Source organism: Pseudophryne corroboree, chromosome 2 (genome assembly GCF_028390025.1).
Source record: "Pseudophryne corroboree isolate aPseCor3 chromosome 2, aPseCor3.hap2, whole genome shotgun sequence".
NCBI lineage: Eukaryota > Metazoa > Chordata > Amphibia > Anura > Myobatrachidae > Pseudophryne > Pseudophryne corroboree.
In genome coordinates this window covers 262,064,399-262,089,370 of record NC_086445.1, presented here as the reverse complement: position 1 = coordinate 262,089,370, position 24,972 = coordinate 262,064,399, and the positions used below count along the sequence as shown (strand labels likewise).

The following is a 24,972-nucleotide window of genomic DNA, read 5'->3' as shown; positions in this document are numbered from 1 at the left end:
TATATATATATATACATATCTCTTAAGACAGCATCTTTAATATATATATATCTCTATATATACATATATATATCTATATGCATACTAGGGTCTCAATCTCTGCTGATAAGGTACCTGTCCACGCTGCAACAGCGCTATAAACCCATGCCGACACAATCGCCGGTCTGAGTAGTGTACCAGAATGTGCACACTATCTGCAGGATCCCTGAGAATAGCTGTTACGTCAGGGCTACCTTTTGGGCAAACGTGACACCCTAGGCGAAGATTCCCATCATATCCTGGCCCTAGTGGGGAAAGGATACTGCCTGAGAATTCTTTGTGGGAAACTGCAGTCTCTTGTCTGGAGATTCACGCTCTTTTTCATCATGAGAGGAGGGAAATTTACCTCAGCTTTCTTCCCCTTAAACATGTGTACCCTTGTGTCAGGGACAGATGAGTCATCAGTGATATGCAAATCATCTTTTATTACAATAATCATATATTGAATACTTTTCTGCCATTTTGGCTGTAACTTTGCATTATCGTAGTCGACACTGGAGTCAAACTCCGTGTCGATATCAGTGTCTATTATTTTGGATAGTGAGCATTGAGAGACTCTGAAGGTCTCTGCGACATCGGGACAGACATGGGTAGATTTCCTGTCTGTTCTCTAATCTTTTGTGCAATAAATTCACCTTAGCACTTAATTACACATATCCAAACAGGTGTCGGCGTTGTCGACGGAGACACCCTCTCACACACATATTTGCTCCATCTCCTCCTCCTCAGACATGTCGACACACACGTACCTACACACCACACACTCAGGGAATGCTCATCTGAAGACAATTCCCCCATAAGGCCCTTTGGAGAGACAGAGAGAGAGTATGCCAGCACACACCCCAGCGCTATTAACCCAGGAATAACACAGTAACTTAATGTTAACCCAGTAGCTGCTGTTTATATTGATTTTTGCGCCTAATTATGTGCCCCCCCTCTCTTTTTACCCTCTTCTACCGTGTAACTGCAGGGGAGAAACTGGGGAGCTTCCTCTCAGCGGTGCTGTGGAGAAAAAACATGGTGCTGGTGAGTGCTGAGGAAGAAGCCCCGCCCCCTCGACGGCGGGCTTCTGTCCCGCTTTCATGTACAATTTTGGCGGGGGCTCATGCATATATACAGTGCCCAACTGTATATTATGTAAACTTTTTCCAAGAGGTACCTAATTGCTGCCCAGGGCGCCCCCCCTGCGCCCTGCACCCTACAGTGACCGGAGTGTGTGGGTTTAGTGTGGGAGCAATGGCGCACAGCTGCAGTGCTGTGCGCTACCTCATATGAAGACTGGAGTCTTCTGCCGCCGATTTCGAAGTCTTCTTGCTTCTGACACCGGCTTCTGTCTTCTGGCTCTGCGAGGGGTACTGCGGCGCGGCTCCGGGATCAGACGACCAAGGGTGCGATCCTGTGTACGATCCCTCTGGAGCTAATGGTGTCCAGTAGCCTAAGAAGCAGGACCTATCTTCAGTGAGTAGGGCTGCTTCTCTCCCCTCAGTCCCACGTAGCAGAGAGTCTGTTGCCAGCAGATCTCTCTGAAAATAAAAAACCTAACAAAATACTTTCTTTTTAGCAAGCTCAGGAGAGACCACTAAGTAGCACCCAGCTCGTCCGGGCACAGATTCAAACTGAGGTCTGGAGGAGGGACATAGAGGGAGGAGCCAGAACACACCAGAATCCAAATTCTTTCTTAAAGTGCCCTGTCTCCTGCGGAGCCCGTCTATTCCCCATGGTCCTTACGGAGTCCCCAGCATCCACTAGGACGTTAGAGAAAAATAAATAACCAACATAAGAAATGTATATAAAAAACTGGTTATCCGGTCTCTAGGTCGACAGTAACTAGCTCGACCACTATTGGTCGACAGTAACTAGGTCGACATGTTCTAGGTCAACAGGTCAAAAGGTCAACATGAGTTTTTAAAATATTTTTTTTGTGTCGTTTTTGCCGTACAGTGACCAGGAACCCCAATTAGTGCACCGTGTCAATAGTGGTCGACCTGCCATACCACACCCAAAAAAAAATTGTTGGGTCAAATAAGCACCTTCCACCAGTGGAGGGTAGACTGTTCTGTCCGCAATGTAATGGCCTCTAAAAACAGCATCACTAGCACAATGAGCAGTGATCTCTCTGCATGTAGACATGTTCGTATGTGGAAGTTCCGTGTCAGCAGAAGCCAAGTCATGCTCTAAAAGCCCAGTGAATGGAACATTTACTCACAAGGTTCCCTTATCAATGGAAAGGCTCCTATTACTACTCCTTGTTCTAATGATAAATCCTAGTGAAATAAACTAGGCCAAACTGGCAACTCACGGGTAATTACAGTGCTTGTTCACTTTTTTCCAACCTCCACTATATTTGTATCCAGCTTTACACACACACACACACACACACACACACACACACACACACACACACACACACACACACACACACACACACACACACACACACACACACACGATAAGATATGAGTTGCAGCAAAATGATTAACAAACACATTAATATCCGATGCAACATTGACTGCAGAAATTCCTAAATACACCTTTGTCTAAAGAGATTATTATTAACCATGAAATTAGAAAACACAACTAAATTTGGAGAACTGCTTTTTTTTGTATCATTGGAAACTTTCACTAGAAATACTTGATTATAAAAACAAATTGGAGAATGTCTATATTTACATGACTTACCATTGCTCGCCTTCTTGAGTTTGATTGAAGGAACTGAAACATACAATGAAAGGTATTATAGAAGGCCACAAGTGTACTAGCCATTCCCTGTACATTAACACTGACATTGCTATTTCTTGGCAGTGTAACTGTACAAGTACCAGAGGATTCTAGACATAGCTTATGGCTGCACAGTAACTAAGTTGCAGCAAAATTGCAACACTGTCTACGCAAATCCGTGCAATCAACAATGTATATTTGGGTAAAAATACAATGAAAACATGAGAAATGTACCACAATATTATAATATGTTACGGTTTAACAAAGTGATGTTCTAATTAGATAGCATGTATTGCGTACTCAGTAAATGAACCACTGTTTCCTCTATTTTGTGCTAACTGCTTATTCACTGATGCGCACAGTTCCTATAGCAATGCTTTTTATATGAAGCAATTGTGGCAGTCCTGTGACACTGCATCCTGTTGGTAGAATACAATCCTGCATATGACTTACTGGAAGAGTACAAAGCCCATAAGAGTGGTTACCAGTGATAAGTACTATACTGCAAGCCCTAAGTGCATGAATGTATTGGAGGACTGTGACCATGTGCAACTATTGGTAAGTACTGTACTGTGGATTTAGATATCTGTCTTGGGATTTTTCTAACCTTGCTATTTCTGACCAATGCTACTGGAAGTACTTGGCCATGAGCAACTCTGTCAGCTGCACACCACTGTGGTGTCCCCAGTTGCAGGTGAATAGTCGCTTCTACCACTAAACTCCTTGGCTTGGACATGGAACCACTTGTTTCTAGGTAGGGTATGTAGCTCCTGCAGCACCCATTTGCTACTTACTCTGATTGGACCAAACTACCCTCTTATTTTGGATCCAGACACGATAGCTAGCAGATTGTTGACTCAGGATGCAGAGTTCAAAAAAGGACAATAGGGGATGGAAATGAGTGCTACCTCTTGTAACAATAAAAGCAGGATCCTTAGGATAGTATAGTTATTGGTCATCAGTAGCTCAAAAGAACAGATACTTACAACAGCCACTTACAGGTAGTGGATAGTACACACCGTTTTTTAGGCTCAAATCTGCTTAAAAATACAGTTTAATGCAACTAGGTAGTCAGGGGGTAATTTAGATCCCTGTCCTTTAGCCGATTCAGGTTGATTCACTTATCATATAGCCTGGATCAGGTGCCTACTTCTAACATGGTTCTCAGTGATTTATCTTTCCTCTGGGATTTAGCACATTCAAGCTGCAATCCAGAGGAATAGTAGCCAAAACCAAAGGCAGTACTCTTACTGCAGCTGACCCTGAAAACCTCAAGGCTCCTATGTGGTGCTTTGCTGATGAAATGCCAGCTTACAGGCACCTCATGCATTCCAGAAAATAATCAGAGATGAGCTGTCCCGAACCTCCTGTGGCCATCATATTATGTATAGGTTTTTACATCGGGGAGGGGGTGCAGTGAAGAAAGGTGTACCACTGTCTGTAAAATTCTTTGAGGCTGGTGCTTCTGCCAATGTGGTGGGGCAGTAAGATAGTGGTCTGCTAAATGGGCAGCCTATTTCCATTTTCAAGGCTCTCAGTCCAGAACCCATTCCTTCACCTGCAGTGTTCACCAGTGGTCCTTTACAGTGGATCCAGTTTATTAACTACATTATTTAATGGTTGATGTTGCCACCTTAGGCCAAGTCATTAAACATCTTCTGTTACAGTACTTTCATATTTGACTCTGGGAACTCTATTGTCATTTTAAACATGATCTTACAGAAATAGAACACATTTTTCCTTTTCTAAACAAAATTAAACCGTTTTGTTCTTTTTCGTTGTTTTGGACTTTTGGAACATTTGAAGAACTAAAATATGTAAGCAAGAGGAAGAAAATAAGCATGAACCAAATCCAAATATCCCAAAATTATGATGTTGTCATTAATAAAGTACAATAAAAAGGATAGTTTTCATAGCTGAAACAAATTAAATACAGAACCATAAAAAAATAATCATGCATGTCAGTCTTCTTCATGTAAGATCAAAGGTTGTATAAAAGACTGGTAAGAAACTAAAGTAATGCTACAAAGTCGATTATTGTGGCCCTGAAAAGGACAAAGTGTGAAATGTAAAACCAGTCTCACTTTCTGTAAGACAGTTTCCCTGCAAATTGCAGAGTTGTCTGATAAGGCTCTAGTGATATATTATGTCTACAAGAATATTTATTTGGCTTTCACACACCCAGGACTGAGAGAAATGACACACAAAAAATAAGAATTTACTCACCGGTAATTCTATTTCTCGTAGTCCGTAGTGGATGCTGGGAACTCCGTAAGGACCATGGGGAATAGCGGGCTCCGAAGGAGACTGGGCACTCTAAGAAAGAATTAGGACTACCTGGTGTGCACTGGCTCCTCCCTCTATGCCCCTCCTCCAGACCTCAGTTAAGGAAACTGTGCCCGGAAGAGCTGACACAATAAGGAAGGGATTTGGAATCCCAGGTAAGACTCATACCAGCCACACCAATCACACCGTACAACTCGTGATACTATATCCAGTTAACAGTATGAACAACAACTGAGCCTCACGAACAGATGGCTCATAACAATAACCCTTTAGTTAGGCAATAACTATATACAAGTATTGCAGACAATCCGCACTTGGGATGGGCGCCCAGCATCCACTACGGACTACGAGAAATAGAATTACCGGTGAGTAAATTCTTATTTTCTCTGACGTCCTAGTGGATGCTGGGAACTCCGTAAGGACCATGGGGATTATACCAAAGCTCCCAAACGGGCGGGAGAGTGCGGATGACTCTGCAGCACCGAATGAGCAAACTCAAGGTCCTCCTCAGCCAGGGTATCAAACTTGTAGAATTTTGCAAATGTGTTTGAACCCGACCAAGTAGCAGCTCGGCAAAGTTGTAAAGCCGAGACCCCTCGGGCAGCCGCCCAAGAAGAGCCCACTTTCCTCGTGGAATGGGCTTTTACAGATTTAGGATGCGGCAGTCCAGCCGCAGAATGTGCAAGATGAATCGTGCTACAGATCCAGCGAGCAATAGTCTGCTTAGAAGCAGGAGCACCCAGCTTGTTGGGTGCATACAGGATAAATAGCGAGTCAGTTTTCCTGACTCCAGCCGTCCTGGAAACATAGATTTTCAGGGCCCTGACTACGTCCAGTAACTTGGAATCCTCCAAGTCCCGAGTAGCCGCAGGCACCACAATAGGTTGGTTCACATGAAAAGCTGAAACCACCTTAGGAAGGAATTGGGAACGAGTCCTCAATTCCGCCCTATCCATATGAAAAATCAGATAAGGGCTTTTACAAGACAAAGCCGCCAATTCTGAAACACGCCTGGCCGACGCCAAGGCCAACAGCATGACCACTTTCCACGTGAGGTATTTTAGCTCCACGGTTTTAAGTGGCTCAAACCAATGCGACTTTAGGAAATCCAACACCACGTTGAGATCCCACGGTGCCACTGGAGGTACAAAAGGGGGCTGAATATGCAGCACTCCTTTAACAAAAGTCTGAACTTCGACAGAGCCGAGATCTGGACCTTAATGGAACCCAATTTTAGGCCCATAGTCACTCCTGACTGTAGGAAGTGCAGAAATCGACCGAGCTGAAATTCCTCCGTTGGGGCCTTCCTGGCCTCACACCAAGCAACATATTTTCGCCATATGCGGTGATAATGTCTTACGGTCACATCTTTCCTAGCTTTAATCAGCGTAGGAATGACTTCCTCCGGAATGCCCTTTTCTTTTAGGATCCGGTGTTCAACCGCCATGCCGTCAAACGCAGCCGCGGTAAGTCTTGGAACAGACAGGGCCCCTGCTGCAGCAGGTCCTGTCTGAGCGGCAGAGGCCATGGGTCCTCTGAGATCATTTCTTGAAGTTCTGGGTACCAAGCTCTTCTTGGCCAATCCGGAACCACAAGTATAGTTCTTACTCCTCTCCTTCTTATTATTCTCAATACCTTGGGTATGAGAAGCAGAGGAGGGAACAAATAAACCGACTGGTACACCCACGGTGTCACTAGAGCGTCCACAGCTATCGCCTGAGGGTCCCTTGACCTGGCGCAATATCTTTTTAGCTTTTTGTTGAGGCGGGACGCCATCATGTCCACCTGTGGCCTTTCCCAACGGTGTACAATCATTTGGAAGACTTCTGGATGAAGTCCCCACTCTCCCGGGTGTAGGTCGTGTCTGCTGAGGAAGTCTGCTTCCCAGTTGTCCACTCCCGGAATGAACACTGCTGACAGTGCTAACACATGATTTTCCGCCCATCGGAGAATCCTTGTGGCTTCTGCCATCGCCATCCTGCTTCTTGTGCCGCCCTGACGGTTTACATGGGCGACCGCCGTGATGTTGTCTGACTGGATCAGCACCGGCTGGTGTTGAAGCAGGGGTCTTGCCTGACTTAGGGCATTGTAAATGGCCCTTAGTTCCAGAATATTTATGTGTAGTGAAGTCTCCTGACTCGTCCATAGTCCTTGGAAGTTTCTTCCCTGTGTGACTGCCCCACAACCTCGAAGGCTGGCATCCGTGGTCACCAGGACCCAGTCCTGTATGCCGAATCTGCGGCCCTCTAGAGGATGAGCACTCTGCAGCCACCACAACAGCGACACCCTGGTCCGTGGAGACAGGGTTATCAGCCGATGCATCTGAAGATGCGATCCGGACCACTTGTCCAACAGATCCCACTGAAAGATCCTTGCATGGAACCTTCCAAATGGAATTGCTTCGTAAGAACCATCCCCAGGAACAGTAGACGCGTTGTAGGAACCAGCTGCGACTTTGGAATATTCAGGATCCAGCCGTGCTGTTGTAGCACTTCCTGAGCTAGTGCTACTCCGATCAACAACTGTTCCCTGGACCTCGCCTTTATAAGGAGATCGTCCAAGTACGGGATAATTATAACTCCCTTTTTTCGAAGGAGTATCATCATTTCGGCCATTACCTTGGTAAATACCCTCGGTGCCGTGGACAGACCAAACGGCAACGTCTGGAAGTGGTAATGACAGTCCTGTACCACAAATCTGAGGTACTCCTGGTGAGGAGGGTAAATGGGGACATGCAGGTAAGCATCCTTGATGTCCAGTGATACCGTGTAATCCCCTTCGTCCAGGCTTGCAATAACCGCCCTGAGCGATTCCATTTTGAACTTGAACCTTCTTATATAAGTGTTCAAGGATTTCAAATTTAAAATGGGTCTCACCGAACCGTCCGGTTTCGGTACCACAAACATTGTGGAATAGTAACCCCGTCCCTGTTGAAGGAGGGGTACTTTGGTTATCACCTGCTGGGAGTACAGCTTGTGAATCGCCTCCAGCACCGCCTCCCTGTCTGGGGGAGTAGTTGGCAAGGCTGATTTGAGGAAACGGCGAGGGGGAGACGTCTCGAATTCCAGCTTGTACCCCTGAGATACCACTTGTAGAATCCAGGGATCCACCCGTGAGCGAACCCACTGGTCGCTGAAGTTCCGGAGACGGGCCCCCACCGCACCTGGCTCCACCTGTGGAGCCCCAGCGTCATGCGGTGGACTTAGAGGAAGCGGGAGAGGACTTTTGTTCCTGGGAACTTGCTGTTTGGTGCAGCTTTTTCCCCCTACCTCTGCCTCTGGGCAGAAAGGACGCGCCTTTAACCCGCTTGCCTTTCTGGGGCCGAAAGGACTGTACCTGATAATACGGTGCTTTCTTTGGCTGTGAGGGAACATGGGGTAAAAATGTCGACTTCCCAGCCGTCGCTGTGGAAACAAGGTCCGAGAGACCATCCCCAAACAATTCCTCACCCTTGTAAGGCAAAACCTCCATGTGCCTTTTAGAATCCGCATCACCTGTCCACTGCCGAGTCCATAATACTCTCCTGGCAGAAATGGACATTGCATTTATTCTAGATGCCAGTTGGCAAATATCCCTCTGTGCATCTCTCATGTATAAGACTACGTCTTTAATATGCTCTACAGTTAGCAATATAGTGTCCCTGTCAAGGGTATCAATGTTATCAGACAGGGAATCTGACCACGCAGCTGCAGCACTGCACATCCATGCTGAAGCAATAGCCGGTCTCAGTATAATACCTGAGTGTGTATATACAGACTTCAGGATAGCCTCCTGCTTTCTATCAGCAGGCTCCTTTAGGGCGGCCGTATCCGGAGACGGTAGTGCCACCTTCTTTGACAAGCGTGTGAGCGCTTTATCCACCCTAGGGGATGTCTCCCAACGTATCCTATCCTCTGGCGGGAAAGGGTACGCCCTTAGTAACTTTTTGGAAATTACCAGTTTCTTATCGGGGGAAACCCACGCTTCATCACACACTTCATTTAACTCTTCAGAAGGGGGAAAAACCACAGGTTACTTTTTCTCCCCAAACATAATACCCTTTTTTGTGGTACCAGGGTTAATGTCAGAAATGTGCAACACATTTTTTATTGCCGTAATCATGTAACGGATGGCCCTATTGGAATGTACACTAGTCTCATCGTCGTCGACACTGGAGTCAGTATCCGTGTCGACATCTGTGTCTGCCATCTGACTGAGGACAGGACCCCACAAAGTCCTTTGGGGAGACAGAGAGAGAGTATGCCAGCACACACCACAGCGCTATAAATCACAGGGATGTACACTATAATGAGTGATTTTACCCTATAGCAGCTATATATATAGTATTTGCGCCTAAATTTAGTGCCCCCCCTCTCTTTTTTACCCTATTGAGCCTGGAAACTGCAGGGGAGAGCCTGGGGAGCGTCCTTCCAGCGGAGCTGTGAGAGGAAATGGCGCTGGTGTGCTGAGGGAGATAGCCCCGCCCCCTTCACGGCGGACTTCTCCCGCTTTTTTTATGGATATATGGCAGGGGATTCTACACATATATAGTCTTAATGACTATATTATGTGTATTTTTTTGCCAATGTAAGGTAATCTTATTGCAGCCCAGGGCGCCCCCCCCCCAGTGCCCTGCACCCATCAGTGACCGGAGTGTGAGGTGTGCATGGGGAGCAATGGCGCACAGCTGCAGTGCTGTGCGCTACCTTAATGAAGACCAGAGTCTTCAGCCGCCGATTTCCTGGACGTTCTTCTTGCTTCTGGCTCTGCAAGGGGGACAGCGGCGCGGCTCCGGGACCGGACGACCGAGGCTGGGCCTGTGTTCGATCCCTCTGGAGCTAATGGTGTCCAGTAGCCTAGAAGCCCAAGCTAGCTGCAAGCAGGTAGGTTCACTTCTCTCCCCTAAGTCCCTCGTAGCAGTGAGTCTGTTGCCAGCAGATCTCACTGAAAATAAAAAACCTAAATATACTTTCTTTTCTAGAAGCTCAGGAGAGCCCCTAGTGTGCATCCAGCTCGAGCCGGGCACAGATTCTAACTGAGGTCTGGAGGAGGGGCATAGAGGGAGGAGCCAGTGCACACCAGGTAGTCCTAATTCTTTCTTAGAGTGCCCAGTCTCCTTCGGAGCCCGCTATTCCCCATGGTCCTTACGGAGTTCCCAGCATCCACTAGGACGTCAGAGAAACCAACATTATTGCTGTGTATGTCAAATCAGAACTTATGGAAAGCTCCAAAGGTATACCCCAACCTGCAGTAGAATAGGGGTTTTCCAACTTGACCTGTGAGAGGGAATACGCTAAGGTTTTCTCTGCTGCTGGAAGAGTAATTCAAATCTTAGTTGGGAAAATTGAGTCTGCTACACAAATGTGAATGAAGAAACGTATTCCTCACTCACCAGTTTAATGAGCTATATACATGAGGACTGTTTGACACTGACCAATAAATAGTCTACAGATGAATGTATGGTGGAACCAATCCTTTTACTCACCAGTATGGTGATCTATGTATAAACAAGTAGGGCCGTGCCCAAGTACTTTGTGAGGGGCATGGCCTAATTGCGGGGGGCATGCATGTGCCCAGTAATTAGTACCCGCCCCGTCTCTGTGGCCCTGTAAACAGGACATCAATGTAACAATGTTACAAAAGTATTTATTTGTAATAAAGTGCACTATCAAAAGATACATACACATGAGACAAATTAAACATGAGACAAATTAAAAGGTCCAAAATGGTTTTTCACTATTACTGACATGGAAATGCATATAAAACTAACTACATGAAAGACAAAAGTAAAACATATTTTTCAATCACAGTATCACATGATAAAAAAAAAAAGACTGGAATGATATGGATAAAACATAAAACAAGAAACCACAAAACATATATATAACAAAAAATAAGAATTTACTTACCGATAATTCTATTTCTCGTAGTCCGTAGTGGATGCTGGGAACTCCGTAAGGACCATGGGGAATAGCGGCTCCGCAGGAGACTGGGCACATCTAAAGAAAGCTTTAGGACTATCTGGTGTGCACTGGCTCCTCCCCCCATGACCCTCCTCCAAGCCTCAGTTAGGATACTGTGCCCGGACGAGCGTACACAATAAGGAAGGATTTTGAATCCCGGGTAAGACTCATACCAGCCACACCAATCACACCGTATAACTTGTGATCTGAATCCAGTTAACAGTATGATAACAGATGAGCCTCTAGAAAAGATGGCTCACTACAACAATAACCCGATTTAGTTAACAATAACTATGGCCCTCATTCCGAGTTGATCGCTCGCAAGGCGAATTTAGCAGAGTTGCTCACGCTAAGCCTACGCCTACTGGGAGTGTATCTTAGCTTCTTAAAATTGCGACCGATGTATTCGCAATATTGCGATTACAAACTACTTAGCAGTTTCAGAGTAGCTTCAGACTTACTCGGCATCTGCGTTCAGTTCAGTGCTTGTCGTTCCTGGTTTGACGTCATAAACACACCCAGCGTTCGCCCAGACACTCCCCCGTTTCTCCGGCCACTCCTGCGTTTTTTCCGGAAACGGTAGCGTTTTTATCCACACGCCCATAAAACGGCCTGTTTCCGCCCAGTAACACCCATTTCCTGTCAATCACACTACGTTCGCCGGAGCGAAGAAAAAGCCGTGAGTAAAAATACTATGTTCATTGTAAAATTACTTGGCGCAGTCGCAGTGCGAATATTGCGCATGCGTACTAAGCGGAATTTCACTGCGATGCGAAGAAAATTACCGAGCGAACGACTCGGAATGAGGGCCTATGTACAAGTATTGCAGACAATCCGCACTTGGGATGGGCGCCCAGCATCCACTACGGACTACGAGAAATAGAATTATCGGTAAGTAAATTCTTATTTTCTCTGACGTCCTAGTGGATGCTGGGAACTCCGTAAGGACCATGGGGATTATACCAAAGCTCCCAAACGGGCGGGAGAGTGCGGATGACTCTGCAGCACCGAATGAGAGAACTCCAGGTCCTCCTCAGCCAGGGTATTAAATTTGTAGAAATTAGCAAACGTGTTTGCCCCTGACCAAGCAGCTGCTCGGCAAAGTTGTAAAGCCGAGACCCCTCGGGCAGCCGCCCAAGATGAGCCCACCTTCCTTGTGGAATGGGCTTTTACAGATTTTGGTTGTGGCAGGCCTGCCACAGAATGTGCAAGCTGAATTGTACTACAAATCCAACGAGCAATAGTCTGCCTAAAAGCAGGAGCACCCAGCTTGTCTGGTGCATACAGGATAAACAGCGAGTCAGATTTTCTGACTCCAGCCGTCCTGGAAACATATTTTCAGGGCCCTGACTACGTCCAGCAACTTGGAGTCCTCCAAGTCCCTAGTAGCCGCAGGTACCACAATAGGTTGGTTCACATGAAAAACTGCTACCACCTTAGGAAGGAATTGGGAACGAGTCCTCAATTCCGCCTTATCCATATAAAATACAGATAAGAGCTTTTGACAAAGCCGCCAATTCTGATACACGCCTGGCCGACGCCAAGGCCCACAGCATGAACGCTTTCCACGTGAGGTATTATAGCTCCACGGATTTAAGTGGCTCAACTCAATGCGACTTCAGGAAATCCAACACTACGTTGAGATCCCACGGTGCTACTGGAGGCACAAACGGGGGCTGACTATGCAGCACTCCCTTAACAAAAATCTGAACTTCAGGCAGTGAAGCCAGTTCTATTTTTGGAAGAAAATCGATAGAGCCGAAATCAGGACCCTAATGGAACCCAATTTTAGGCCCATAGTCACCTCTGACTTGTAGGAAGTGCAGAAATTGACCTAGCTGAAATTCCTCCTTTGGGGCCGTACTGGCCTCACAGCACGCAACATATTTTCGCCATATGCGGTGATAATGGTTTGCGTTCACTTCTTTCCCAGCTTTAAATAGCGTAGGGATAACTTCCTCCGGAATGCCTTTTTCCTTCAGGATCCGGCGTTCCAACCGCCATGCCGTCAAATGCAGCCGCGGTAAGTCTTGGAACAGACAGGACCCCTGCTTCAGCAGGTCCTGTCTGAGCTGCAGAGGCCATGGGTCCTCTGAGATCATTTCTTGGAGTTCTGGGTACCAAGCTCTTCTTGGCCCCCCGGAACAATGAGTATAGTTCTTATTCCTCTCCTTGTTATTATTCTCATTACCCTGGGTATGAGAGGCAGAGAAAGGAACACATACACCGACTGGTACACCCACGGTGTTACCAGAGCGTCCACAGCTATCGCCTGAGGGTCCCTTGACCTGGCGCAATATCTTTGTAGCTTTTTGTTGAGGCGGGACGCCCTCCTGTCCACCTGTGGCCTTTCCCCACGGTGTACAATCATTTGGAAAACTTCTGGATGAAGTCCCCACTCTCCCGGGTGGAGGTTATATCTGCTGAGAAAGTCTGCTTCTCAGTTGTCCACTCCAGGAATGAACACTGCTGACAGTGCTAACACATGATTTTCCGCCCATCGGCGAATCCTTGTGGCTTCTGTCATCGCCATCCTGCTTCTTGTGCCGCCCTGTCGGTTTACATGAGCGACCGCCGTGATGTTGTCTGACTGGATCAGCACCGGCCGGTGTTGAAGCAGGGGTCTAGCCTGACTTAGGGCATTGTAAATGGCCCATAGTTCCAGAACATTTATGTGTAGGGAAGTCTCCTGACTTTTCCATAGGCCTTGGAAGTTTCTTCCCTGTGTGACTGCCCCCCAGCCTATGAGCACTCTGCAGTCACCACCACAGCGACACCCTGGCCCTTGGAGACAGGATTATCCGCCGATGCATCTGAGGATGCGACCCGGACCACTTGTCCAACAGATCCCTTGCATGGGAATTGACGAATGGAAATTCTTCGTAAGAAGCTACCATCTTTTCCAAGGCTCGCGTGCATTGATGCACCGATACCTGTATTTGTATTAGGAGGTCTCCGTCTAGAGACGCCAACTCCTTGGACTTCTCCTCCGGGAGAAACCCATTTTAACCTGTTCTGTGTCCAGAACCATATCCAGGAACAGTAGACGCGTCGTAGGAACCAGCTGCGACTTTGGAATATTCAGAATCCAGCCGTGCTGTTGTAGCACTTCCCGAGATAGTGCTACTCCGACGAACAACTGCTCCCTGGACCTCGCCTTTATAAGGAGATCGTCCAAGTACGGGATAAGTACTTCGGCCATTACCTTGGTAAATACCCTCCGTGCCGGGGACAGACCAACGGCAACGTCTGGAATTGGTAATGACAATCCTGTACCACAATTTTGAGGTACACCTGGTGAAGAGGGTAAATAGGGACATGCAGGTAAGTATCCTTGATGTCCAGTGATACCCTGAAATTTTCCAGGCTTGCAATAATCGCCCTGAGCGATTCCATTTTGAACTTGAACCTTTGTATATAAGTGTTCAAGGATTTCAATTTTAGAATGGGTCTCACCGAACCGTCTGGTTTCGGTACTACAACATTTTGGAATAGTAACCCCAGCCTTGTTTAAGGAGGGGTACCTTGATTTCACCTGCTGGAAGTACAGCTTGTGAATTTCCGCCAGTACTACCTTTCCGAGGACAGCAGGCAAGGCTGATGTGAAGGCAACGGCGAGGGGGAGTCGTCTCGAACTCCAGCCTGTATCCCTGTGATACTACTTGCAGAACCTAGGGATCCACCTGTGGGCAAGCCCACTGGTCCCTGCAGTTCCCGAGACGCGCCCCCACCGCACCTGTCTCCACCTGTGGAGCCCCAGCGTCATGCGGTGGACTCAGAGGAAGCGAGGGAAGAGATTTGATCCTGGGAACTGGCTGACTGGTGCAGCTTTTTCCTTCTTCCCTTGTCTCTGTGTAGAAAGGAAGCGCCTTTGACCCGCTTGCTTTTCTGAAGCCGAAAGGACTGTACCTGAAAATACGGTGCTTTCTTAGGCTTTTGTGAGGAAAACCTGAGGTAAAAATTTTTCTTCCCAGCTGTTGCTGTGGATACGAGGTCCCAGAGACCATCCCCAAACAATTCCTTACCCTTATAAGGCAGAATCTCCATGTGCCTTTTAAATGCAGCATCACCTGTCCACTGCCAGGTTTCTAATACCCTCCTGGCAGAATGGACATTGCATTAATTCTGGATGCCAGCCGGCAAATATCCCTCTGTGCATCCTTTATATATATGACAACGTCTTAAATATGCTCAATGTTAGCAAAACATTATCCCTGTCTTAGCTATTATCTGACAGGGTATCAGACCACGCTGCAGCAGCACTATTTATGCTGAGGTAATAGCAGGCTTCAGTGTATAACCTGAGTGTGTAATTACAGACTTCAGGATCGCCTCCTGCTTTTTATCAGCAGGTTCCTTCAAGGTGACCGTATCCTAAGACGGCAGTGCCACCTTTTGACAAACGTGTGAGCGCCTAATCCACCCCAAGGGATATCTCCCAACGTGACCTATCCTCTGGCGGGAAAGGGTACGCCATCAGTAACTTTCTAGAAATCACCAGTTTCTTATCGGGGGAAACCACGCTTCTTTTCACACTTCATTCATTCATCTGATGGGGGAACAAAACACTGGCTGCTTTTTCTCCCCAAAAATAAAACCCTTTTTATGGTACTTGGGTTCATGTCAGAAAATGCGTAACACATTTTTAATTGCCGAAATCATGTAACGGATGTTCCTAGTGGATTGTGTATATGTCTCAACCTCGTCGACACTGGAGTCCGACTCCGTGTCGACATCTGTGTCTGCCATCTGAGGTAACGGGCGTTGTTTGAGCCCCTGATGGCCTTTGAGACGCCTGGGCAGGCGCGGACTGAGCAGCCGGCTGTCCCACAGCTGTTACGTCATCCAGCCTTTTATGTAAGGAATTGACACTGTCGGTTAATATCTTCCACCTATCCATCCACTCTGGTGTCGGCCCCACAGGGGGCGACATCCCATTTATCGGCCTCCGCTCCGCCTCCACGTATCCAACATGTCGACACAGCCGTACCGACACACAGCACACACACAGGGAATGCTCTGATAGAGGACAGGACCCCACCAGCCCTTTGGGGAGACAGAGGGAGAGTATGCCAGCACACACCAGAGCGCTATATATATATATACAGGGATAACCTTATATAAGTGTTTTTCCCTTTATAGCTGCTGTATTGTTATACTGCGCCTAATTAGTGCCCCCCTCTCTTTTTTAACCCCTTTCTGTAGTGTAGTAACTGCAGGGGAGAGCCAGGGAGCTTCCCTCCAACGGAGCTGTGAGAGAAAATGGCGCCAGTGTGCTGAGGAGATAGGCTCCGCCCCCTTCTCGGCGGCCTTTCTCCCGCTTTTTGTGAAAATCTGGCAGGGGTTAAAATTCATCCATATAGCCCAGGAGCTATATGTGATGTATTTTTAGCCAGCCAAGGTGTTTCTATTGCTGCTCAGGGCGCCCCCCCCCCTAGCGCCCTGCACCCTCAGTGACCGGAGTGTGAAGTGTGCTGAGAAGCAATGGCGCACAGCTGCAGTGCTGTGCGCTACCTTGTGGAAGACAGGATGTCTTCTGCCGCCGATTTGCCGGACTCTTCTTGCTTCTGGCTCTGTAAGGGGGCAGGCGGCGCGGCTCTGGGACCGAGCTCCAAGGCTGGGCCTGTAAGCGGTCCCTCTGGAGCTAAAGGTGTCCAGTAGCCAAGAAGCCCAATCCACTCTGCACGCAGGTGAGTTCGCTTCTTCTCCCCTTAGTCCCTCGATGCAGTGAGCCTGTTGCCAGCAGGTCTCACTGAAAATAAAAAACTAAAACTTTCACTAAGAAGCTCAGGAGAGCCCCTAGTGTGCACCCTTCTCGTTCGGGCACAAAAATCTAACAGAGGCTTGGAGGAGGGTCATGGGGGGAGGAGCCAGTGCACACCAGATAGTCCTAAAGCTTTCTTTAGATGTGCCCAGTCTCCTGCGGAGCCGCTATTCCCCATGGTCCTTACGGAGTTCCCAGCATCCACTAGGACGTCAGAGAAAGTATCACTATATTTCTACAATGTGTTTCAGGGTGCCTGATAGCTTCCTCTGTCAGTGAATCACTCACTTTCCACTGCCTAAGGAAGCGGCCAGGCACCTTGGGCCAGATGTACTAAGCCTTGAAAAGTGATAAATTGCACAGTGATAAAGCACCAACCAACCAGCTTCTGTAATTCTTCAAATCCAGCCTGTAACATGGCAGTTAGGATCTGATTGGCTGGTACTTTATCATCGTAAAAAGTTATCACTTTTCAAGGCTTAGTACATCTCCCTCCTTGTTCTTATTTGCTGTGTACATATCTAAGTAATAGGGATGGAAAGAGAAGTACATATCCCAGGTTGAAAGGAGAACTCCTATTAAACCTGTGTGGTTATGCTAATTGGATACATCAGTTGCGTTTAAAGTCTTAAAGTACCACTATGCAATAATACAAAAAACATCTGAGGTGCAGGGTTCTATTATACATAACTTATTTTCAATCTTTAGAGATCAAATTAGCACGTTTTATAAATAGAGAATGGTCTGTGATATCTGTAGTGCACTGTCAAAGTCAGAAAAATATCTCTATGCACACTACCATATTTGCACCTCACACAGGTCCGTGCTGCGCATGCGTACGCTCTCCCGTACGTGCGCATACTCACAGTCGCGGGCACCCGCAGGCGCACGGTATGCGTATTTACGGTAGAGTTTATGTGATCGTAGCGTGCGACTCAATCGTTACATATTTTCACTATATAATGTATTTTGTAGATCATGGTCCCTTTGATAGATTCTGAAAGTTTGGTTAATATAGAATGTTCGTGAACAGAGAAATCCCTCTTTGTTTGATACGAAGGGTCAGACAGGAGTAATACAGTGGTGTTTAGTACCCATCGGAAGAGTATTTAATTAGCAATATTCCGGTGTTGGTTTGAAGCGGATTAATCGCTCGTGCGAATAGTTATGGACATAAGAAGTTTATGAACATTTACTGTATTTGCACTTACTTATCCATGCGGCGGGAAACCCAGTTTCCCTCCCACCTGAGCTGTTGGAAATAGTCACGGCCCACCTGTATGAATCAACCTATGACCTTTTGTTATAATGCGAGGAGGAATTCCTGTGTCCAATGAACAATGAGATTGTAGGGACCATTGAATTGCATTGTGTGTGGGGCATAAATAGACAGGCCGATCACATCCAGCTCTCACTCTTCAACGGTTATCATTGCTGAAAATCGGGAGCTGGATGTCCAGAGGCGCATGCGATCGTTTCCTTTGTGCGTAAGTTTTTCTCTGCAACTATATTGATCTTCTTGTTATTGTGGGCCAATTTCTCTCTCTCTCTCTCTTCTCCTCTTTCTCTCTTATTTTCCCTTAAATAGTAATTGTATTGTATTTCCTGTGTAGTTATCTGGTTAGGTAGTCTATTTTATATTGTAGTGTATGATTTGTATTTGTATTAATTCTTTTGCAAGTATATCATTCATAATATATATATATTAGGCGTTGGACCCTAAGCCCAGGTATCTGTGTATTTCTTATAGTGTTAAGTATTCTCAGAGCGTCGGTGACGCTCAAACAGCTTTTGAGTTAATAAGGTTACACTGTGTTGCATCTACACCCTATCTCTACACTAAGGTTTTACAGCATACTGCATTGTTTATGGTTTAGATTTAAAGGTTTAACATTGTGAGCGTCAGCGCCGCTGGTGATCTCCTCGTGGTCCCGAGCGTCCGCTACGCTATAGCGAATCATTATGTTAGTCAGCAGCCAATAGTGTGCCTGCCTGTGATCTCTTGGCCGTGAGCGAACGTGACGCTTGAGCGTCTCGACTACGGCTAAGCGATTGTTACGCAACGAGCGTACCCTTACGGTACTTCATACGTAAATAGCGTACAGTGTTCTTAGACCTCATAAAGGGTTTTATAAGATAAATATTTAGCTTTATCAATTGCGGGCTCGTCCTGTCCTTCACATATCTGCACTAGGTAATTTCAGCAGACATTATCCAGCAGCAAAGGGCGGGAGGTTATATTCCTCGTAGTGCTGTCGGGATAAGCGTCTGCTTCTCTTAGTAAAGGGTGCTGAAGGAATCCGGGAACCGGAGGTAAGAACAACACGCTAGTCTCTTTTAAAACTGTTTATTTTTCTGTCTTGCGTACACACGCACGCATATCTGCATTTCTTTTCATTCGTGTATTTACATATATCACTCTCCTGTTTGCTATTGTATAGTTGATAAACGTGCTAAGAGAGATTTGCTGCTATTTTATAGTTTAAGAGTAAAAAGGTAATATAGTTAAAGTATAGACAAACACAGCTGTGCCTGAGAGACAAGGCGAAGTCAGTGTGGTGCGCGGTAGATGATAAAGGATCATCTACATTGATAAACGTATAAATTGTGTTACGGTGGATCTTTATTTTGCGTACACGTGTCTCTAACAAAGGACTGAGACTTGCGTACGCAAACCAAAGGCCGACGCACGCAGCGTATATCACGCAGCGGAGCGTCCGGGTACGCCCACGTAACTCAAATCACAAGTTTTTTTTTCTCCTCTCAACGCGATAAGTAGCGCAACGCGGTAAATAACGCAAGGCGATAAATCGCGCAAATCTATTTTAACATTCGAAATTTAAATTAACAGATCCTTCTCCTAATTGGTAACACATCTGGTCTAAAGAAAATTTCTGCGCAGAAATAGAAATAGAAACAAAAGTGTATATGTGGTGAGTGAGTGTTTGTTTTTACAATTTTTGAGGTTGAACCACAAGAAAAGTCGAGTTCTCGTGAGGTACATGCGTGTAAGTGACGTACATGGTGGCTAGGGAGGCATCCCTGGTTAAAACATACAATTTGAGCATTAGAGTGTAGCAGACCAGGAGGTCATACTGTAACAGACCAGGAGGTCATAGCAGACCAGCAGGTTTAGGTACAGCAGACAAGGAAGTCCGCTATACAGTCCACAGGCACAACACCTAAAAGGGTTGGTGCAACACCCATATAGGCCATACAAGCTCTGGCTGAAGGAATTCGCAGCCGTAATTTTCGATTCCACTGGTCGCTCCGTACATAAGATTAGTTGCTTATGTGCTGAACGATTGTACCGCACGTAATTGTGTACATTAGTAAACCTGACCGGTACTATTTGTGTACGAAGGTCATAAACGCTATTTGTACATTCTAACGTGATTTGTGTAATTTTTTTATTTTAAGGGAGGTTCGCTGCTCACTCAGGAACTATCCAACAACCAATAGTTACTGGAAAGAGTAAGTGTTCTTCGGATCACCCTCGCAGGTTCCAGTAAATAGAGGTTCAGGTCGCAGGGGCCCTGGGTCGAGTACGCCAGCACCATATCGGTGTGATCAGGTCGTATTGGTCGGCGTGGGCGAGTGAGTGGGGTACTCGGTAAACCGCCACCGTCAGCCTATTTTGAACATTTTGGTTTGCGTAAGGGTTGGCTGAATAAAGCAACACCTTCGAACTATGGGGGCCACTTGTTCAGGTAGGGGGCGATCAACCTCGGTTCGGGTTGATTCAGTGAACCGACCAGTCGGGTCGGCAAGGTACGTAATGTGTGAGAAATACGGAAGTCACACAGAAGCTTTATGTGATGAATGGGAGAGAATGACGGTACATGACGGGGAGAAATTCCCAAGAGTAGGTAGCTTCAGCACAGAAGTGTTAACGAATTTAAGGAGAAGGATATGTCTCATTAAATCAGCCAAGAGACGAATCAAGCATTATGATTATTTGCAGTTGTGGCAACAGGAGGGTGACATACAGAGAGGATTGGCTCAGGCGGCGGGATCTGGCTCGATCAGAAAACTGATAGCCACGGCCCCACCGCCACCATATATATCGGGAGAAAAATTGGTTGCGGAGAATGACGCATTAAGGTGTAACAAACAAACACTTAGCAACTGTGTAAATGTTAAAGATAATGTTAACCAATTAACCAATGCAAGTATTAACCCGTGCAAGTTGTACCCTGTTTTGAACTTTCCTCAGGAGTGTGATCAAGAGGACGAATCGGCAACAATTTCAGCGCTCTCTCTAGCAGCCACCATAGCAGAGACCACAGTAGGCACAGCTCCACCCCCGAGATTAGTAACAAAGGCCCCTAGCGGAGGGATAGGTGAGGTCGTATCAACGGGTAAGTACGGCACCATACACTATGCTGAAACTATTTCACCACAGCCTGTAGAATCTACACAGAATGAGGTTGTTAGAGTTAATCCTGTTAAGGTAATAGTAGTTCCAAATGTGAAAACAAACACTTCAGGAGTCACTGTACAGCCCATTTTCCCGAATGGAATTAAGGACCATAGTGTCTGAATTCCCTGACCCTAGAAAAGACTTAGTTGCCAGCCAAAAATACATCAGAGACCTAGGTAACACTGTAGAGCCCAACAATAAAGACTGGCAGATATTGCTGAGAGCATGTTTACCCTCCAATGTCGACGCAGCTCAATTTTTAGCTGACTGTGGATTAGATCAGGATGTACCTCTTACAGAAGTGTACAACAAAGACAATGTAAAAAGAATAAGTTTACAGTTAAAGGAGTATTTCCCAGCCGTAGTTAAATGGAACAAAATATTCTCCATTAAACAGAAGGAGTCAGAAACAGCTGCAGAGTATTTTCACAGAGCATTATCAGAAATGGCAAAATACACAGGCATAGAGGACATTAAAACAAACATAAACCATCGAGAAGTAGCAGTATCGGTACTGATGGATGGTTTAAAAGAGTCATTGAAGACTAGGGTACAGACCACACAACCATGTTGGCGAGGTCCGTCTGTGGCTACTTTGAGAGAGGCTGCTATTGATCACGATAGGAACATCACCAGACACAGGGAACAACAAGGTGATAAGTTAATGGCAGTAAGTATACAGGCCCTGACCACAAGGCAGCCTTTGTTTATATCACCAAACCCTGTGGGTAAGTCAAATGTGGTTACTTGTTATTCTTGTCATAAACAGGGACACATGGCACGAGATTGTAGAGTGAAGAATTCACGAAACTCATACCAACCCCCTAGACAACGACACGACACACGACATTGGGATCAGGGTCCGCAGAAACGGAGTTATGAGCCACATGCAGGGGAAACAAAAAGATATCCCCCGAACAGAGACTGGCAAGCCTCTGGTAGCTCCCAATTAACTCCATCACAAGTAGTTGCTGCCAGCGGGATTCAGGGAGGTCACCATACCCAATAGGGGTGTGGCCATACCTGTAATCTGCAGCCAGTAAATTGATTGCAAGCCTTGGAAGTGAACCAGAAATTGCAATCAATGTAGCTGGTAAATCATTAAACTTTCTTGTAGACACAGGGGCGGCCAAATCAGTGATAAATTCGACAGTGGGCATGAGAACCACTGGTAAGACAATTCCAGCCATAGGGGTAACGGGAGTAGTCCAGCACTACCCTGTTAGCAAACCAGCCGAGATTACAGTAGGGCCTTTACATACCAAGCATTCCTTTTTGCTGGCTGCATCGGCACCGACTAATCTCCTGGGAAGAGACTTACTGTGTAAAATGGGGTGCGTCATTTATTGTACTCCTGAAGGTGTATTCTTGGACATACCTGAGAATCACGCTCAGGAAGTGCGAGACATGTTAGACTCCCCGTCAAAATTAATGTCACATACCATTATGATAAATAGGACTCCCTCCCAAGTAGAAGAAATGACATCTCAGATACCAGAGTCACTTTGGACTAAAGATGGACAGGACACTGGATTAATGGCAAACGTAGCTCCGGTAGTTGTACAAGTAAAAGATGGTAGGATAGCTCCAAAAATCCCACAGTACCCTCTGAAGCCAGAGGTGGAGTTAGGAGTGTATCCCGTAATAGAGCGCTTGCTACAACAGGGCATTCTGGTAAGAACGTCCAGCACTGCCAATAGTCCCATCTTCCCTGTTAAAAAGAGTGGGGGGAGGGGTTACCGGCTAGTGCAGGATCTAAGGGGGATTAACAAAATAGTTGAGAGTCAGTTCCCCGTAGTGCCAAATCCAGCTGTCATCCTAATGCAAATCCCTCCCACTGCAAAATTTTTCACTGTTATTGACCTCTGCTCCGCTTTCTTTTCGGTACCTCTGCACCCTGACAGTCAATATTTGTTTGCATTTACATACAGAGGAGTCCAATACACATGGACTCGATTACCACAAGGATTCATAGATAGCCCAAGTATATTTTCTCAGGCTTTGCATGATTGTTTACAGTCTTTCCAACCAGTGAGTGGATCAGTATTAATACAGTACGTGGATGATCTACTACTGTGTTCTGATTCATTGGAAGCATCCCTGAAGGATACGAAACAGCTCCTGTTTCATCTTTCAGACACAGGACACAAGGTTTCCAAAGATAAGTTGCAATTATGCCAAACTAAGGTAAAATATTTGGGACACTGTCTAACACAAGGACTGAGACACCTGACCGCTGATAGAATTCAAGCAATTAGAGACATGACTCTGCCACAAACTCAGCAACAGATCAGAACATTTTTAGGAATGTGTGGGTATTGCCGTAACTGGATCCCAGGGTTTTCCGTTCTAGCGTTACCCTTGCAGGAAATGGTCTCCTCAAACAAACCTGATCGGATTTCGCATACAGACGAGTCTGAGACAGCATTTGAGAGACTTAAACAGTGCCTAACGCAGGCACCAGCATTAGGTATGCCAGACTATGGGAAACCCTTTGAACTATACGGAACAGAAAGTGCTGGTTGCGCGGCAGGCGTACTAACCCAAAAGCACGGTGATGCCAGCAGGCCAGTAGCATATTACAGCGCTCAGCTAGATACGGTAGCGCGATCCCTCCCCACATGCTTGCGAAGCGTTGCTGCGATAGCATTGCTAGTAACGAAAAGCAAAGACGTTGTGCTAGGTCACAACCTCACAATTCATACACCACATGCAGTGTCAGCCTTGTTAAATTCTGCCCAAACCAGACACGTCTCATCAGCGCGGTTTACAAGATGGGAATTGGCACTAATGGCCCCCGTAAACATCACCATAAGGAGATGCAGTGCATTAAATCCTGCAACATATCTCCCAGGTGTGCCTGGACAGGCACAAAGGGTGGAGGATGAGAGTGGTGAGAAGGAGAATTTAATACAAAGGAAGACACACATGATTGTATGGAATATTTGACCCAAAATTTTACCGCAAGGCCTGACATCAGTGACAACCCACTGGAAGATGTAGAACTTACGTTCTACACGGACGGTAGTTGTCATAGACAGTCAGACTCGGGAGACTTGTGTACTGGATACGCAGTCGTAGATGACCAAGGCACCATAGAAGCGGAACCGCTAGGCCCACCTCACTCAGCCCAGGTTGCTGAACTGGTCGCCCTAACCAGAGCATGTGAATTGGCTAAGGGCAAATCAGCCAATATCTACACCGATTCTAGATACGCATTCGGGGTAGTCCATGATTTCGGAGCCCTATGGCGCCTCAGAAATTTCATGACGGCAGCTGGTACACCGGTAGCGCATGCAGCTCACATAAAAAGGCTTCTAACAGCGATACAGGAACCCGACAGAGTGGCTGTTATCAAATGTAAAGCACACACATATAGCCAAGACCCAGTATCACTTGGTAACAGCCGAGCAGACGAAGCTGCTAAGTTAGCAGCTGCTACCCCCAGACAGACAGACACCACACAACTGATGGTATTTAATACCATCAACACACAGAAGTTGTGTGAGATGCAAAATTTGTGTTCCACACAGGAAAAGGCAGTCTGGAAGGCAAAAGGATATGGCCAGGAGTCCTCAGGACTCTGGACGGATGGACACGGTAAACCAGTGGCCCCCAGAGCATACCTTCCATGTTTAGCTGAGGCAGCCCACGGGCTGACTCATCTGGGCAAGGAAGGGATGTGCAAGTTGGTAAGAGCATATTGGTGTGCCCCAGGATTTTCATCTCATGCGAGTAAAAGGGCAATGTCATGCCTTACCTGTCTGAGAAAGAACATCGGAAAGGCAATACCTACAGAA

General features: G+C 46.5%; 1 protein-coding gene across 2 annotated transcripts in view; it reads right to left on the bottom strand.

The window, feature by feature from the left end:
• The window catches only part of ADCY6 (adenylate cyclase 6), a 421,005-nt gene that overhangs the window by 12,894 nt on the left and 383,139 nt on the right, over positions 1–24,972 (bottom strand). For both annotated transcript variants that reach the window (XM_063952744.1, XM_063952743.1), the window contains exon 18: positions 2,719–2,751. In XM_063952744.1, the coding sequence (XP_063808814.1) occupies positions 2,719–2,751 (33 nt within the window). The remainder of the gene's footprint in view (positions 1–2,718; positions 2,752–24,972) is intronic.